Source organism: Electrophorus electricus, chromosome 21, assembly GCF_041902795.1.
Source record: "Electrophorus electricus isolate QZ-2024a chromosome 21, ASM4190279v1, whole genome shotgun sequence".
NCBI lineage: Eukaryota > Metazoa > Chordata > Actinopteri > Gymnotiformes > Gymnotidae > Electrophorus > Electrophorus electricus.
The window spans coordinates 14,418,829-14,436,300 of NC_137517.1; the positions used below are offsets into that span (position 1 = coordinate 14,418,829).

At 39.3% G+C, this 17,472-nt stretch overlaps 1 protein-coding gene across 1 annotated transcript; it reads right to left on the reverse strand.

The window, feature by feature from the left end:
* Positions 1–2: 2 nt before the first annotated feature.
* Positions 3–16,025, reverse strand: LOC145653001 (B-cell receptor CD22-like). Its single transcript, XM_081704873.1, has 12 exons — positions 15,970–16,025; positions 12,779–13,074; positions 9,902–10,168; positions 8,671–8,937; positions 7,440–7,706; positions 6,209–6,475; positions 4,978–5,244; positions 3,747–4,013; positions 2,516–2,782; positions 1,285–1,551; positions 612–713; positions 3–225 (listed from the first exon to the last, which is right to left on the reverse strand). Exons 1-12 carry the CDS (start codon positions 16,023–16,025, stop codon positions 179–181), a joined length of 2,637 nt encoding a protein of 878 aa, XP_081560999.1. The 3' UTR covers positions 3–178.
* Between the last annotated feature and the right edge of the window lie 1,447 nt (positions 16,026–17,472).

The window sequence follows — 17,472 nt, forward strand, 5'->3', positions numbered from 1 at the left end:
TCTGAGCTGGGGTCAGTCATTGTACTGTACAGCTGCCCCAGTGCGAAGATGGTTAAGGGCCTTGTTCAAGAGCCCAACAATTCAAACCCATAATCATGCAGTTGATAGCCCAAAGTCCTAGACACTAGTCTCTCAACCAATCTTTAAGGCAGATTTAAGGCAAATTTCTTTTAGATTCTCACTCCTCAGTCACTGCATTCTGACTTTGTTTTTCACCAGTCTGAGCTGTAGAAAAAAAAAAATAATAACACCACAAACTTATTAAAAGTGACGGTGTTAGAATGTCCCACAATGATTACAATTCTCCCTAGTGGTAGAAAAGCATTATTGCATCTGGGTTTGCTGCTTGTGTCTTTGAGACTCACATTGTACAAATGTGGTGAGAGACGTTTGAGGCACAGAACCAGATCTTTGGAACCAACATGAGCTTTGGTGATCGATGTTGGTCAGTGATCCTCAGAAAGTTACTACAACCATATCATCATCTCCTACTGCTATTTTAAATTAATTTCTACTGCTGTCTAAATGTATTAAGGCAAATCCTCTACTGAGAGATTATTTCTAGATTTCTGAGCTTTTAGTCCAGTGTGTGTAAGGGGAAGAGTTCCTACCGTGAGCTCTGTAGCATTTGACCCCCAATATGATAGACACTAGAAGATATGGAAAGACTGCCAGGAGACTACTGACTAGCCTGATAACTGAGAAAGGATTTTCTGAACAAAAGACACACACACACACACACACAAATTATTTCAATGTAAACATTCCCCCGTGAAATGCCTTTAAGACAGGGACATCAGTACAAACACAGCTATAAAATTACATGTTTCATACTATTGCAGAAATTATTACCAGGATCCCAGATTCACTGTTTAGGAAGGACACACATCATGCTTGAGTGAGCAAAGGTTGGTTATTGAAAATACTGGCTGGGATTATTCAACAATACAGGACTGCAGTGGAAGGGTTCTCTGCTTGACCACTCAGCAGACTGCACCTTACTATACCCACTTCTCCACCACACAAACAGTACACAATTCCTTTCAGTGGAGAACTCTCACAGAGGGCCTAAAATATTCTAAAAACATGTTTTAAAAGACATTAGTTCTAATTTTATCTATTCATAATTTGAAAATCAACATATACAAATGTAACAGATACAAATTAAAAAAAAAAAATCATCATAGAATTTGACTGCTGAAGGAAATGAAGCACACAGTTCAGTTCCTGAAGTGGTAGAGTTCACATGCTGCTCTCAGAGTTGTTACCATGGTAATTACTCACCTTTAACAGACAGATGCACTCCGTTACTGTACCGTGATGATGTAGGCTGGTAATCTCTTTCTCCCCTACACCAGTAGTTATCCTGGTCTACTGGTGAGCTGATGGTGAAGGTGTTTATCTCAGACTGATGGACTGCAGTCTTACTGCTGCCTTTATACCACTGATACCTCCAGTTATGGTTAGACTCTATTTCACACTTCAGAGTGACTGACTCTCCAGTGAACACAGGACCCCGAGGCTCCACAGACAGTGTAGCAGTGGGTAAAGCTTTGGGATGAAGAACAATAATATTTTGATTTATATATCGTTAGAAATGTCCATCATTATCAGATTAAAAGTGCATAATTAAAATACTTTTGGATTTTTAAAAATGTCATTAAAATATTTCAGTACATGTTGCAAACCTCTCAAAACCACAATACTGTGACAATTTCAAATCTGTTTAATAATTTATAGTGATCTTGTATTACATGGCATTTTATAAGCATTTAAAACATGAACATCTCACTGTAAGAGTCTCTTTATTTAATCTAGTCAGACACCTTGCTCATATTTTCCAATGATGTGTCATCTTTAATTATGCCTGTGATGTCATACACTTTTATGTCACATTCATTTTCATGAGAGGAGAGAACTCTACTGCCCCCCTGTGTCATTATTATGTCCAGGCAGTTACACCCTCTCCTGCTGATTCACAGGTGAGTGTGATGGTCTCTCTACTCAGTATTTGTGACCAATTAGGCTGCACAGTCAGAACAGCTCAGGCTCCAGTGTAGAAATTGCATAGTACTGATATTCTGCTTTTATGTTCACATTTCAGTAAGCACATGGGTTAGAAGCTTGTAAAGCCTACTAATACTGAACACTGGATGCTCATTGCTGAAATGTACACATGTCTCTGCACCACACTGTGTGAGGTTACAGTGTACTCTCGTCTTTAACAAGAATAGGAAGTTCTTAATGAGATCATGTTTTATACATTTCAAACTCAAGTCGAGTAGGGCCACAGTACAGACTAGTTCAGTGTTTCACCTGGTCAGACAAAATTGACTAATTTTTATAAATGTTGTGTATCACGTTTAAAATGAAGTAGAAAGTTTGCATTTAACAGCTGTGTTATCATGCAGTTTAACTGTAATTACTGCTGGAGGAAATGAAGCACACAGTTCAGTACCTGAAGTGGCAGAGTTCACATGATGCTCTCAGAGTTGTTACCATGGTAATTACTCACCTTTAACAGACAGATGCACTCCGTTACTGTACCGTGATGATGTAGGCTGGTAATCTCTTTCTCCCCTACACCAGTACTGATCCTGGTCTACTGGTGAGCTGATGGTGAAGGTGTTTATCTCAGACTGATGGACTGCAGTCTTACTGCTGCTTTTATACCACTGATACCTCCAGTTATGGTTAGACTCTATTTCACACTTCAGAGTGACTGACTCTCCAGTGAACACAGGACCCCGAGGCTCCACAGACAGTGTAGCAGTGGGTAAAGCTTTGGGATGAAGTACAGGAATATTTTGATTTATATATTGTTAGAAATGTCCATTATTATCAGATTAAAAGTGCATAATTAAAATACTTTTGGATTTTTAAAAATGTCATTAAAATATTTCAGTACCTATTGCAAACCTCTCAAAACCACAATGCTGTGACAATTTCAAATCTGTTTAATAATTTATAGTGATCTTGTATTACATGGCATTTTATAAGCATTTAAAACATGAACATCTCACTGTAAGAGTCTCTTTATTTAATCTAGTCAGACACCTTGCTCATATTTTCCAATGATGTGTCATCTTTAATTATGCCTGTGATGTCATACACTTTTATGTCACATTCATTTTCATGAGAGGAGTGAACTCTACTGCCCCCCTGTGTCATTATTATGTCCAGGCAGTTACACTCTCTCCTGCTGATTCACAGGTGAGTGTGATGGTCTCTCTACTCAGTATTTGTGACCAATTAGGCTGCACAGTCAGAACAGCTCAGGCTCCAGTGTAGAAATTGCATAGTACTGATATTCTGCTTTTATGTTCACATTTCAGTAAGCACATGTGTTAGAAGCTTGTAAAGCCTACTAATACTGAACACTGGATGCTCATGGCTGAAATGTACACATGTCTCTGCACCACACTGTGTGAGGTTACAGTGTACTCTCGTCTTTAACAAGAATGGGAAGTTTTTAATGAGATCATGTTTTATAGATGTCAAACTCAAGTCATGTAGGGCCACAGGACAGATTAGTTGAATATTTCACCTGGTAAGACAAAGTTGACTAATTTTCATAAATGTTGTGCATCACGTTTAAAATGAAGTAGAAAGTTTGCATTTAACAGCTGTGTTATCATGCAGTTTGACTGTAATTACTGCTGGAGGAAATGAAGCACACAGTTCAGTACCTGAAGTGGCAGAGTTCACATGACGCTCTCAGAGTTGTTACCATAGTAATTACTCACCTTTAACAGACAGATGCACTCCGTTACTGTACCGTGATGATGTAGGCTGGTAATCTCTTTCTCCCCTACACCAGTACTGATCCTGGTCTACTGGTGAGCTGATGGTGAAGGTGTTTATCTCAGACTGATGGACTGCAGTCTTACTGCTGCTTTTATACCACTGATACCTCCAGTTATGGTTAGACTCTATTTCACACTTCAGAGTGACTGACTCTCCAGTGAACACAGGACCCCGAGGCTCCACAGACAGTCTAGCAGTGGGTAAAGCTTTGGGATGAAGTACAGGAATATTTTGATTTATATATTGTTAGAAATGTCCATTATTATCAGATTAAAAGTGCATAATTAAAATACTTTTGGATTTTTAAAAATGTCATTAAAATATTTCAGTACCTATTGCAAACCTCTCAAAACCACAATGCTGTGACAATTTCAAATCTGTTTAATAATTTATAGTGATCTTGTATTACATAGCATTTTATAAGCATTTAAAACATGAACATCTCACTGTAAGAGTCTCTTTATTTAATCTAGTCAGACACCTTGCTCATATTTTCCAATGATGTGTCATCTTTAATTATGCCTGTGATGTCATACACTTTTATGTCACATTCATTTTCATGAGAGGAGAGAACTCTACTGCCCCCCTGTGTCATTATTATGTCCAGGCAGTTACACTCTCTCCTGCTGATTCACAGGTGAGTGTGATGGTCTCTCTACTCAGTATTTGTGACCAATTAGGCTGCACAGTCAGAACAGCTCAGGCTCCAGTGTAGAAATTGCATAGTACTGATATTCTGCTTTTATGTTCACATTTCAGTAAGCACATGGGTTAGAAGCTTGTAAAGCCTACTAATACTGAACACTGGATGCTCATGGCTGAAATGTACACATGTCTCTGCACCACACTGTGTGAGGTTACAGTGTACTCTCGTCTTTAACAAGAATAGGAAGTTCTTAATGAGATCATGTTTTATAGATGTCAAACTCAAGTCATGTAGGGCCACAGGACAGACTAGTTTAGTGTTTCACCTGGTCAGACAAAGTTGACTAATTTTTATAAATGTTGTGTATCACGTTTAAAATGAAGTAGAAAGTTTGCATTTAACAGCTGTGTTATCATGCAGTTTAACTGTAATTACTGCTTGAGGAAATGAAACACACAGTTCAGTACCTGAAGCGGTAGAGTTCACATGCTGCTCTCAGAGTTGTTACCATGTTAATTACTCACCTTTAACAGACAGATGCACTCTTTTACTGTACTGTGATGATGTAGGCTGGTAATCTCTTTCTCCTCTACACCAGTAGTTATCCTGGTCTACTGGTGAGCTGATGGCGAAGGTGTTTATCTCAGACTGATGGACTGCAGTCTTTCTGCTGCCTTTATACCACTGATACCTCCAGTTATGGTAAGACTCTATTTTACACTTCAGCGTGACTGACTCTCCAGTGAACACAGGACCCCGAGGTTCCACAGACAGTCTAGCAGTGGGTAAAGCTTTGAGATGAAGAACAAGAATATTTTGATTTATATATTGTTAGAAATGTCCATCATTATCAGATTAAAAGTGCATAATTAAAATACTTTTGGATTTTTAAAAATGTCATTAAAATATTTCAGTACATATTGCAAACCTCTCAAAACCACAATGCTGTGACAATTTCAAATCTGTTTAATAATTTATAGTGATCTTGTATTACATGGCATTTTATAAGCATTTAAAACATGAACATCTCACTGTAAGAGTCTCTTTATTTAATCTAGTCAGACACCTTGCTCATATTTTTCAATGATGTGTCATCTTTTATTATGCCTGTGATGTCATACACTTTTATGTCACATTCATTTTCATGAGAGGAGAGAACTCTACTGCCCCCCTGTGTCATTATTATGTCCAGGCAGTTACACTCTCTCCTGCTGATTCACAGGTGAGTGTGATGGTCTCTCTACTCAGTATTTGTGACCAATTAGGCTGCACAGTCAGAACAGCTCAGGCTCCAGTGTAGAAATTGCATAGTACTGATATTCTGCTTTTATGTTCACATTTCAGTAAGCACATGTGTTAGAAGCTTGTAAAGGCTACTAATACTGAACACTGGATGCTCATGGCTGAAATGTACACATGTCTCTGCACCACACTGTGTGAGGTTACAGTGTATTCTCGTCTTTAACAAGAATGGGAAGTTCTTAATGAGATCATGTTTTATAGATGTCAAACTCAAGTCATGTAGGGCCACAGGACAGACTAGTTTAGTGTTTCACCTGGTCAGACAAAGTTGACTAATTTTTATAAATGTTGTGTATCACGTTTAAAATGAAGTAGAAAGTTTGCATTTAACAGCTGTGTTATCATGCAGTTTGACTGTAATTACTGCTGGAGGAAATGAAGCACACAGTTCAGTACCTGAAGTGGCAGAGTTCACATGACGCTCTCAGAGTTGTTACCATAGTAATTACTCACCTTTAACAGACAGATGCACTCCGTTACTGTACCGTGATGATGTAGGCTGGTAATCTCTTTCTCCCCTACACCAGTACTGATCCTGGTCTACTGGTGAGCTGATGGTGAAGGTGTTTATCTCAGACTGATGGACTGCAGTCTTATTGCTGCCTTTATACCACTGATACCTCCAGTTATGGTTAGACTCTATTTCACACTTCAGCGTGACTGACTCTCCAGTGAACACAGGACCCTGAGGCTCCACAGACAGTGTAGCAGTGGGTAAAGCTTTGGGATGAAGAACAGGAATATTCTGATTTATATATTGTTAGAAATGTCCATCATTATCAGATTAAAAGTGCATAATTAAAATACTTTTGGATTTTTAAAAATGTCATTAAAATATTTCAGTACATATTGCAAACCTCTCAAAACCACAATACTGTGACAATTTCAAATCTGTTTAATAATTTATAGTGATCTTGTATTACATGGCATTTTATAAGCATTTAAAACATGAACATCTCACTGTAAGAGTCTCTTTATTTAATCTAGCCAGACACCTTGTTCATATTTTCCAATGATGTGTCATCTTTTATTATGCCTGTGATGTCATACACTTTTATGTCACATTCATTTTCATGAGAGGAGAGAACTCTACTGCCCCCCTGTGTCATTATTATGTCCAGGCAGTTACACTCTCTCCTGCTGATTCACAGGTGAGTGTGATGGTCTCTCTACTCAGTATTTGTGACCAATTAGGCTGCACAGTCAAAACAGCTCAGGCTCCAGTGTAGAAATTGCATAGTACTGATATTCTGCTTTTATGTTCACATTTCAGTAAGCACATGGGTTAGAAGCTTGTAAAGCCTACTAATACTGAACACTGGATGCTCATTGCTGAAATGTACACATGTCTCTGCACCACACTGTGTGAGGTTACAGTGTATTCTCGTCTTTAACAAGAATGGGAAGTTCTTAATGAGATCATGTTTTATAGATGTCAAACTCAAGTCATGTAGGGCCACAGGACAGACTAGTTTAGTGTTTCACCTGGTCAGACAAAGTTGACTAATTTTTATAAATGTTGTGTATCACGTTTAAAATGAAGTAGAAAGTTTGCATTTAACAGCTGTGTTATCATGCAGTTTAACTGTAATTACTGCTGGAGGAAATGAAGCACACAGTTCAGTACCTGAAGTGGCAGAGTTCACATGATGCTCTCAGAGTTGTTACCATGGTAATTACTCACCTTTAACAGACAGATGCACTCCGTTACTGTACCGTGATGATGTAGGCTGGTAATCTCTTTCTCCCCTACACCAGTACTGATCCTGGTCTACTGGTGAGCTGATGGTGAAGGTGTTTATCTCAGACTGATAGACTGCAGTCTTACTGCTGCTTTTATACCACTGATACCTCCAGTTATGGTTAGACTCTATTTCACACTTCAGAGTGACTGACTCTCCAGTGAACACGGGACCCCGAGGCTCCACAGACAGTGTAGCAGTGGGTAAAGCTTTGGGATGAAGTACAGGAATATTTTGATTTATATATTGTTAGAAATGTCCATTATTATCAGATTAAAAGTGCATAATTAAAATACTTTTGGATTTTTAAAAATGTCATTAAAATATTTCAGTACATATTGCAAACCTCTCAAAACCACAATGCTGTGACAATTTCAAATCTGTTTAATAATTTATAGTGATCTTGTATTACATGGCATTTTATAAGCATTTAAAACATGAACATCTCACTGTAAGAGTCTCTTTATTTAATCTAGTCAGACACCTTGCTCATATTTTTCAATGATGTGTCATCTTTTATTATGCCTGTGATGTCATACACTTTTATGTCACATTCATTTTCATGAGAGGAGTGAACTCTACTGCCCCCCTGTGTCATTATTATGTCCAGGCAGTTACACTCTCTCCTGCTGATTCACAGGTGAGTGTGATGGTCTCTCTACTCAGTATTTGTGACCAATTAGGCTGCACAGTCAGAACAGCTCAGGCTCCAGTGTAGAAATTGCATAGTACTGATATTCTGCTTTTATGTTCACATTTCAGTAAGCACATGGGTTAGAAGCTTGTAAAGCCTACTAATACTGAACACTGGATGCTCATTGCTGAAATGTACACATGTCTCTGCACCACACTGTGTGAGGTTACAGTGTATTCTCGTCTTTAACAAGAATGGGAAGTTCTTAATGAGATCATGTTTTATACATGTCAAACTCAAGTCATGTAGGGCCACAGGACAGATTAGTTGAATATTTCACCTGGTAAGACAAAGTTGACTAATTTTCATAAATGTTGTGCATCACGTTTAAAATGAAGTAGAAAGTTTGCATTTAACAGCTGTGTTATCATGCAGTTTGACTGTAATTACTGCTGGAGGAAATGAAGCACACAGTTCAGTACCTGAAGTGGCAGAGTTCACATGACGCTCTCAGAGTTGTTACCATAGTAATTACTCACCTTTAACAGACAGATGCACTCCGTTACTGTACCGTGATGATGTAGGCTGGTAATCTCTTTCTCCCCTACACCAGTACTGATCCTGGTCTACTGGTGAGCTGATGGTGAAGGTGTTTATCTCAGACTGATGGACTGCAGTCTTACTGCTGCTTTTATACCACTGATACCTCCAGTTATGGTTAGACTCTATTTCACACTTCAGAGTGACTGACTCTCCAGTGAACACAGGACCCCGAGGCTCCACAGACAGTCTAGCAGTGGGTAAAGCTTTGGGATGAAGTACAGGAATATTTTGATTTATATATTGTTAGAAATGTCCATCATTATCAGATTAAAAGTGCATAATTAAAATACTTTTGGATTTTTAAAAATGTCATTAAAATATTTCAGTACATATTGCAAACCTCTCAAAACCACAATACTGTGACAATTTCAAATCTGTTTAATAATTTATAGTGATCTTGTATTACATGGCATTTTATAAGCATTTAAAACATGAACATCTCACTGTAAGAGTCTCTTTATTTAATCTAGTCAGACACCTTGTTCATATTTTCCAATGATGTGTCATCTTTCATTATGCCTGTGATGTCATACACTTTTATGTCACATTCATTTTCATGAGAGGAGTGAACTCTACTGCCCCCCTGTGTCATTATTATGTCCAGGCAGTTACACTCTCTCCTGCTGATTCACAGGTGAGTGTGATGGTCTCTCTACTCAGTATTTGTGACCAATTAGGCTGCACAGTCAGAACAGCTCAGGCTCCAGTGTAGAAATTGCATAGTACTGATATTCTGCTTTTATGTTCACATTTCAGTAAGCTCATGTGTTAGAAGCTTGTAAAGCCTACTAATACTGAACACTGGATGCTCATTGCTGAAATGTACACATGTCTCTGCACCACACTGTGTGAGGTTACAGTGTACTCTCGTCTTTAACAAGAATAGGAAGTTCTTAATGAGATCATGTTTTATACATGTCAAACTCAAGTCGTGTTTGGCCAGAGGAGAGACTAGTTCAATATTTCACCTGGTCAGACAAAGTTGACTAATTTTTATAAGTGTTGTGTATCACGTTTAAAATGAAGTAGAAAGTTTGCATTTAACAGCTGTGTTATCATGCAGTTTAACTGTAATTACTGCTGGAGGAAATGAAGCACACAGTTCAGTACCTGAAGTGGCAGAGTTCACATGCTGCTCTCAGAGTTATTATCATGGTAATTACTCACCTTTAACAGACAGATGCACTCCGTTACTGTACCGTGATGATGTAGGCTGGTAATCTCTTTCTCCCCTACACCAGTACTGATCCTGGTCTACTGGTGAGCTGATGGTGAAGGTGTTTATCTCAGACTGATGGACTGCAGTCTTACTGCTGCCTTTATACCACTGATACCTCCAGTTATCGCAAGACTCTATTTCACACTTCAGAGTGACTGACTCTCCAGTGAACACAGGACCCTGAGGCTCCACAGACAGTCTAGCAGTGGGTAAAGCTTTGGGATGAAGAACAGGAATATTCTGATTTATATATTGTTTGAAATGTCCATCATTATCAGATTAAAAGTGCATAATTAAAATACTTTTGGATTTTTAAAAATATGTCATTAAAATATTTCAGTACATATTGCAAACCTCTCAAAACCACAATACTGTGACAATTTCAAATCTGTTTAATAATTTATAGTGATCTTGTATTACATGGCATTTTATAAGCATTTAAAACATGAACATCTCACTGTAAGAGTCTCTTTATTTAATCTAGTCAGACACCTTGCTCATATTTTCCAATGATGTGTCATCTTTTATTATGCCTGTGATGTCATACACTTTTATGTCACATTCATTTTCATGAGAGGAGTGAACTCTACTGCCCCCCTGTGTCATTATTATGTCCAGGCAGTTACACTCTCTCCTGCTGATTCACAGGTGAGTGTGATGGTCTCTCTACTCAGTATTTGTGACCAATTAGGCTGCACAGTCAGAACAGCTCAGGCTCCAGTGTAGAAATTGCATAGTACTGATATTCTGCTTTTATGTTCACATTTCAGTAAGCTCATGTGTTAGAAGCTTGTAAAGCCTACTAATACTGAACACTGGATGCTCATGGCTGAAATGTACATGTAAGAGTCTCTTTATTTAATCTAGCCAGACATCTTGTTCATATTTTCCAATGATGTAACATCTATAACAAAGAGGAAGGAGTGATGGATAGATAACTAAGAAGACTATAACAAGTATATTTGGAGAACTCTACTGATGTGTATAGCAAATGTGAACAGCAGATTTCTGTCTCTAAAGTCTCCTTGAGTTTGAGTCATGTGCTATATAAATGTAAATAATAATAACAGAAACAGCAGCTGAGAATGAACAGGTATGTTGAAGAGGGTAAGAATAAGAACCACACCAGAACGATGTCGGGATGGCCAACACTGAAAATGTAAACAAAGTTATGTCCTTGGACATTGTGAGATTGTCACGTAGGGTCCGACTCTCCACAAGGGAGCGACGCCCACTCATAGTGAGACACAAGAGAAATGCTTAGCTCGTTCCCAATCACCTGCCTACTAACCCGGTTCTTTGTCTCTTCCCTCACCTATTTCAACCCACAGGTTGGTAGGGAGGACGCTGCGCATTATCAGCTTATCGTGAGAGGAGTTGCCGAGCTGAGGACGCTGCACATTATTGGCTTATCGTGAGAGGAGTTGCCGAGCAGAGCCAAGCCAAGCCAAGCCAAGCCAAGCCAAGCCAAGCTACGCCAAGCCACGCCAAGCTACGCCAAGCCAAGCCACGCCAAGCCAAGCCACGCCAAGCCAAGCTACGCCAAGCCACGCCAAGTCAAGCCAAGCTACGCCAAGCCAAGCCAAGCCACGCCAAGCCAAGCCAAGCCAAGCCAAGCCAAGCCAAGCCAAGCCAAGCCATGATCTTGATTTTCATTTTTGTTGCCAGACTTTTGTGCATTCACCTATGGAGCCTAAAGGGCACTTTCTGGCAAACTCGCCTCTTGCTCCCTCTGTGCCGCCACCGTCGCAGAGATTGTACTTTGCTCTGTTGTGCTTGGAAGTTTGTATTTAGAGATCATTCACATGAGTGCACTGTAAGAAGAGCCAGTGAGAGATTGAAGACGTGACTCATCTTTTCCATACAGATGATCTGATTGGGGTTTTGAGTTTGTAATCAATACCCTCTGTAATAAGTTCTTACTTTGCTGTTCATTTATATCCTTCTGCGCAGGTACATCTGAATTTATGCCTCCTGTAATTTAGATAGGGCCTTATGATTGTGTACTTGGCTTTTTGGAGGTTTTTATATGAGGCCCTGTGACGTCATACTTAAAAGTTATTTTCCCAGAGCCCTGATTGTGTTGTTGTAAGTATTATTCTTTTTTCACTTTCCTTGGAATTATAGGGTGCCATGTTTCTTTTGCCTTTCTATCCTTTTGTGGTGCTGTTCTTATGAATGCAAAACTAGACACAGGCAAAAACAATCAGAGACAAGGAAAGAGAACAAATGAACAAAATGAAAACAAAAGAGCACATGGAACCATACAAGGTGGAGAAAACAAGCCATGGGGAAAAACCAGGAACAAAGCCAAAGCAAGGACCACATGACAACACATCGCTGTGGCAACTACAATGCCGGGGGGGGGGGGGGGGGGGGGGTGATCGTGACACGGAGTTGACAAATGTTCTGGCAGTGGTGACAAAAGCATGGATTTGTAGTCACCAAATTAATCAGTTACTGCACTAAAACTAAAATCATTGTGAGGATGTTATTTTTTTTATTAAAATTGAAAGGCATCCCAGAGCCATTAGGCTGATGGGATAGTTGCTGTAGATGGGCATTTGACTCTTGGATGGGTATTTGGTTGGCTGTGGGGTAGCTAATTCTGTATATGTGAGATTCTGCTCTTGTGAAGGTTTTTTTTTTTAATTAGTTTTTATTAGTTTTTGCTAATGATTCAGAAGCAATTAGGATTAGTCATGGTTAGCCACATCAGATTTAAAACCCTGATGCCCACTAGCTACATAGTGGAAGACAATGGTCAATGCTGCACCATATGCTGTGATGTATCTAGCAATTTTGTACACTACGTGGAGACTCACTGTGCACTCTGATGTTGACAGGAACACTGCACCCGTTAAATTCAGACGCACACCAGTACTGTCCAGTGTCGAACCTGGAAAGCGATTTGATGGTGCATGTAGATCCTGTAATTGATCCCCAGTCTGATGAACAATATGACCTATAGTCATACAGGGTGTTTCGTCTCACTGTCCATCCAGTTAAGTAATTCTGTTCCTCACAGCTCAGTGAGAGAGAATCACCAACAAAGTATTTACTTCTGCTGGTATGGATGATGAGATGAACTGCAGGAGACAAACATAAATGAAAATACAAACTGTGTTATAATTGTCACCATATAGTTCAAGTATATTATTATTCAGAGTGGATTAACCTAATCAAACTTGTACATACAATAAAAGCAAAATATAAATATAAATCACCTTGAGCAAGCCCAGCTTGAACAAATGAAATCAGCACTATGAAAGAGAAACATATATAATTAAACAATGAAATCATTTATTTCTTAAAAAAAAAAACATGAGAACAAAACATTTCAGACAGCGAAAATGAAAGGAGAATCAAAGAACAGAAAATATTTTCACTTGAATCAGAATCTTTATACATCAACAATAAAAAAGCAAAAATAAATAAATAAACAAATAAAATACAATGTATCAAACGACCTATATAATTTTAGTCATGAATTCGGGAAGAATCCCTTCATGAGGCTTACTAAACCAGGAATGTCAAACCTGTGGGAATAGTGGAAATGTCACGGAACGTTCGCCTCCCGCAGTAGGAGGACTTTTGTTTGTGGCCACGCCTGCACACACCTGTACTTCGTTTTGTGTGTGTGTATTTAAACTCACGTCAGGGTGTGCGGCGTGGTTGGTCAATGTAGACGTAATGTCTGAATGTAATGTAAAATGTAAAGTTTGAAAACCATAGCCTGCGTGCTACGTCTCGTTCGTTAAGTGTATAAATAAACGTCTGTTTCAACATTACTTGTCAGCGCATCCTGCTTAAGCCTCCGTACGTTACAATAAGTATGAATTACTAAAACATTTGGCATAACGAATTATAAACAATAATGAATATTAACAAAATGCAGTAAGCAGGCTGAGAGACTGAATTAGGCATGTAACATGGAGGCAGGCAGGGCACTTTATTTAACAGATAAACAGAAACCGTAGGCTGAGTGCATGAATACATAATTAATTAAAAATGCTAGGGCTAACCAGAGGGGTATTATCTCTGGCTTGGCAGGATGCAGAGACGAACCGTGTTGAACACAGAGATATTTATTTGGCACACGTAACACAACGAAGAACAGCGAAGCACACAGGCTTACGTAGTGTTAAACACCAGTGCCTAAACAGAACCTTATATACCTGCACAGTAACAACATAAAATGAGGAACAGGTGTGATACACGGGGAGGGCGTGGCCATGCAAACTAACACACACCCAAGGATAAGGGGGCCTTGTCATAACAGTCAAACTTTAACTCAACCTTGAATTTTGAATTGAGCTAACTTCAGTTGCCACACACATAGTTATTGGTTCCAGAACAACCAGATAAAATTTCAGGGATTGAAGTCAGTCAACTCTGAGTAGATTAAGATTAACTGAAATGCGTTCATGGTTAACTTAAAAAAAACATTGGTCTTAAATATACAAATGAATGAGGGAATAGCTAGTACAGGTTAAAGAAATTACAGGCGGGGAATTAAACAAGGAGGCATAACCAAAACAAGGAAGCACATGGAACAAAAGCAGGAAGAAAACCAAAACGTAGCACAAAACGGCTTTTCCATGGGAAACGCAACTCTAGGGAGGGAGAAATTGTGACAGCATCCATAGAAAATATTAGAAGCCACAGGAAGCAATCTGGGAACGCTAAAAGAAAAGGCATAATGATGTGTTGGTCATCCCTTTGCTCTTCACAATTCTTTCCGTGGATGCTTGCTGTTGACAGTTAGTCTGCCAAAATCTTGGGTTTCACAGCCATCTTAAATTACATAGTTCCATCACATTGTGGCTGTTCTTAATTTACAACACACAAAAATCCCCAAATATAAAAGCTTGTAGATTTAACAGTAATATATTGATATGCTCTGTACTCTACTGTGATACTAATATAAATGCAGAGACTAGCTGGATTGTTTCAACAGTTCCCAGTACGTAGGTTTGCCTACTCATTCCCATGGTCATTCTTTGGATTTGTTCTCTATTAGCTTTGATGATATTTCCCAAATTGTTTAATTTGTTTTGCTGATAGTGATGGTGTGACTCATCCCCAACCAGGTAAGTAGGAGTCTTTGAGTTCCTCTTGACCATACACTTTCACTTAAACCCCATGTAATCTCTCACTAAACCTGACTTCTTCACCTCTACAACACTAGTCCATGGCTTCAGTAGCTCTTGGGTTGTTCGGAATAATCCTCTCTTCATTGCTAAAAGTTCATATCACGTCTGTGTTTCATCAGCTACACTGATGGTCTGTTCCCTTAGTGAATACAAATATGTGCAAGAACTTCTCCTCCTGCTCTCCAGCCTAGTACATCAAACAGAATGCTTTCCATAACACATACGTATACAGTGAGGACACATGACCACTTTGAAACTCACACCCGAAGCTCTGACACTCCCCTCTGAGGGAACTACACACCTAACTCCCTAAATCTATTCATTCAGGATCCTCAGACTGCATATTAACAACTTCATACAGCACCACTCATTCTAATGAAGACATAAAGAGAACATTTACTCACAGAGTATCACAGGGAGTGGACTGAGCTCCATATCATCACAGTAATTACTGACTGACTGGGCAACTGTTTCCTGTATTCTGACATTTAACATACACATCAGAAAGAGAGAGAGAGAGAGAGAGAGAGAGAGAGAGAGAGAGAGAGAGAAAGAAAAGAGGATGTGGTTCTCGTTCAGAAAAACTGACCTCATAATCTTGCTGGTTTGGAACAAATGAACTTGTGATACAGGCATGTGTCAGGCATAACATCATTCATGCATTCTTCAGTGTTTTGATGGTAAACTGCAACATTTTTGAAGCTCTCGCATTATTAACAGACAGATCATGTGAATTGATACAAAACTTTTTGAATAAGGGGCAAACATTTTTTTAATCTTTCTCACTGGCCCTGTGTGGATAGGCAGCACTGTTACCAGCTAGTGTTGACCTAGTGTTGACACAGAAACGCAGGGCGCACCCATCCCCAGGTCTCTGTGGTACTCCAACATCGTGAGCGGCAGATTTGTTCTTCATCCCCCTGGCCAACACGGAGCGCGGTGTGTTCAGCTAGAACCACAGCATGGTCCATTAGAACTACAGTGTGTTCAAATATAACTGCAGTGTGTTCATTTAGAACTGCAATGGGTTCAAATAACACTACAGATAACAGTGTCAAGGTACAGTGATATGCACTGGGGTTTAGTTGAGTTTATACTAACAGCTGTTTTGATAACAAGCTGGAACCCAGCATGCCAGTAGCTCCTTCTATTCCCGACTGGATCAGTAACAGAAGGAAAGGAGCTTTTTCCATGCACATACTGGAGAAATAGTTATTCCCCAAAGGAAGCACATACAACAGACTGTGAGCGAGTAAAGGTTTCTTTATTCTTCAACAGTGGTTGGAGAGAATAGATTCATCACAACACTGCTCTATAGTACACATATCTGCCACTTCCCTTTATGACACGCACTGATGTCATCACCCTCGTGTCGGCAGTTTAATATATAAAATAGTTCAGGGGTTTCCCAGAATACAATATGGATCTGTTCTACGTCTTAGAGCAACCACCTACTGCTCAACATTTCATATAAGAATAGTCAGGCATGCATGTAAATAAAACACACGTAATAACCAAGTCTATATCTGTGCCACATTAGCCTCAGAAACCCTCAGGGGCTTTCATTACCAGTACAAAAGTCATTCTTCTTACAGTCTCTGTGTAAGTGCTGCAGGGCAAGGTGCAGGACGTTCAGACTCCGTTGCCAGTAATAGACGTTTATTATGAAACACAGCAGACAAGGACACTCACACAAACGGAGTAAATGTAGTACATGAAAACATCGTGAAACACAAATACTGACGAGCAACGATACCCATCCATTTATGTTTCACGACTGACAACACAGCACACACCAACATCGGTTTAAATACACACAGACAATATAAACTAAACCATCTGCAGGTGTGCGCAGACACCAGGGGCGTGGCTACAAACAAAACAATTACAGTGAATTCCCACTGCATGTGGCGGGCCGAAGCATGTAACCAGTGGAAAGGGGACCTTGGCTCTGGTGTGTAGAATGTGTTAAGGTCTCTGGGTGTTCTAGTCACTGTTTCAGGAGCTCTCTTTCTCATACACTCTCCTGTAGCTGTCCAAACATGAGCTAAGATCATCACAGAAAGAGAAGATTAGTTAGAAATAATGACTCAGGATGAGGGGAATTTGTTCTGATACATTCAGAAACATCTTACGTTCTGGAAATTACATTTTATATATATTTTATGGTCTAGGATGGCACTAGTGACATCACTTCCCTTTGTAAGAATTCTAAGTCTGAAGAGTAAGAGGAGGTTCGCTCCTTGATCTGAATATAAACATGAGCAGTCATTAAACATTAATTCAGAGTTGTGGACCTTAAGGAACAGCATATAGACTAAACCTAGTCTTAATCTTCAGAGTACTGGTTCATATAATTAGAT

Coding starts and splice junctions, on each gene's coding strand:
- LOC145653001 (XM_081704873.1), bottom strand. CDS start 16,025: ATGAAGAACAAATCTGCCGCTCACGATGTTGGAGTACCACAGAGACCT. Junction 8,938..9,901: donor AGTGCATCTGTCTGTTAAAG/GTGAGTAATTAC, acceptor TTCATCCCAAAG/CTTTACCCACTGCTAGACTG. Junction 714..1,284: donor AGTGCATCTGTCTGTTAAAG/GTGAGTAATTAC, acceptor TCTTTTGTTCAG/AAAATCCTTTCTCAGTTATC.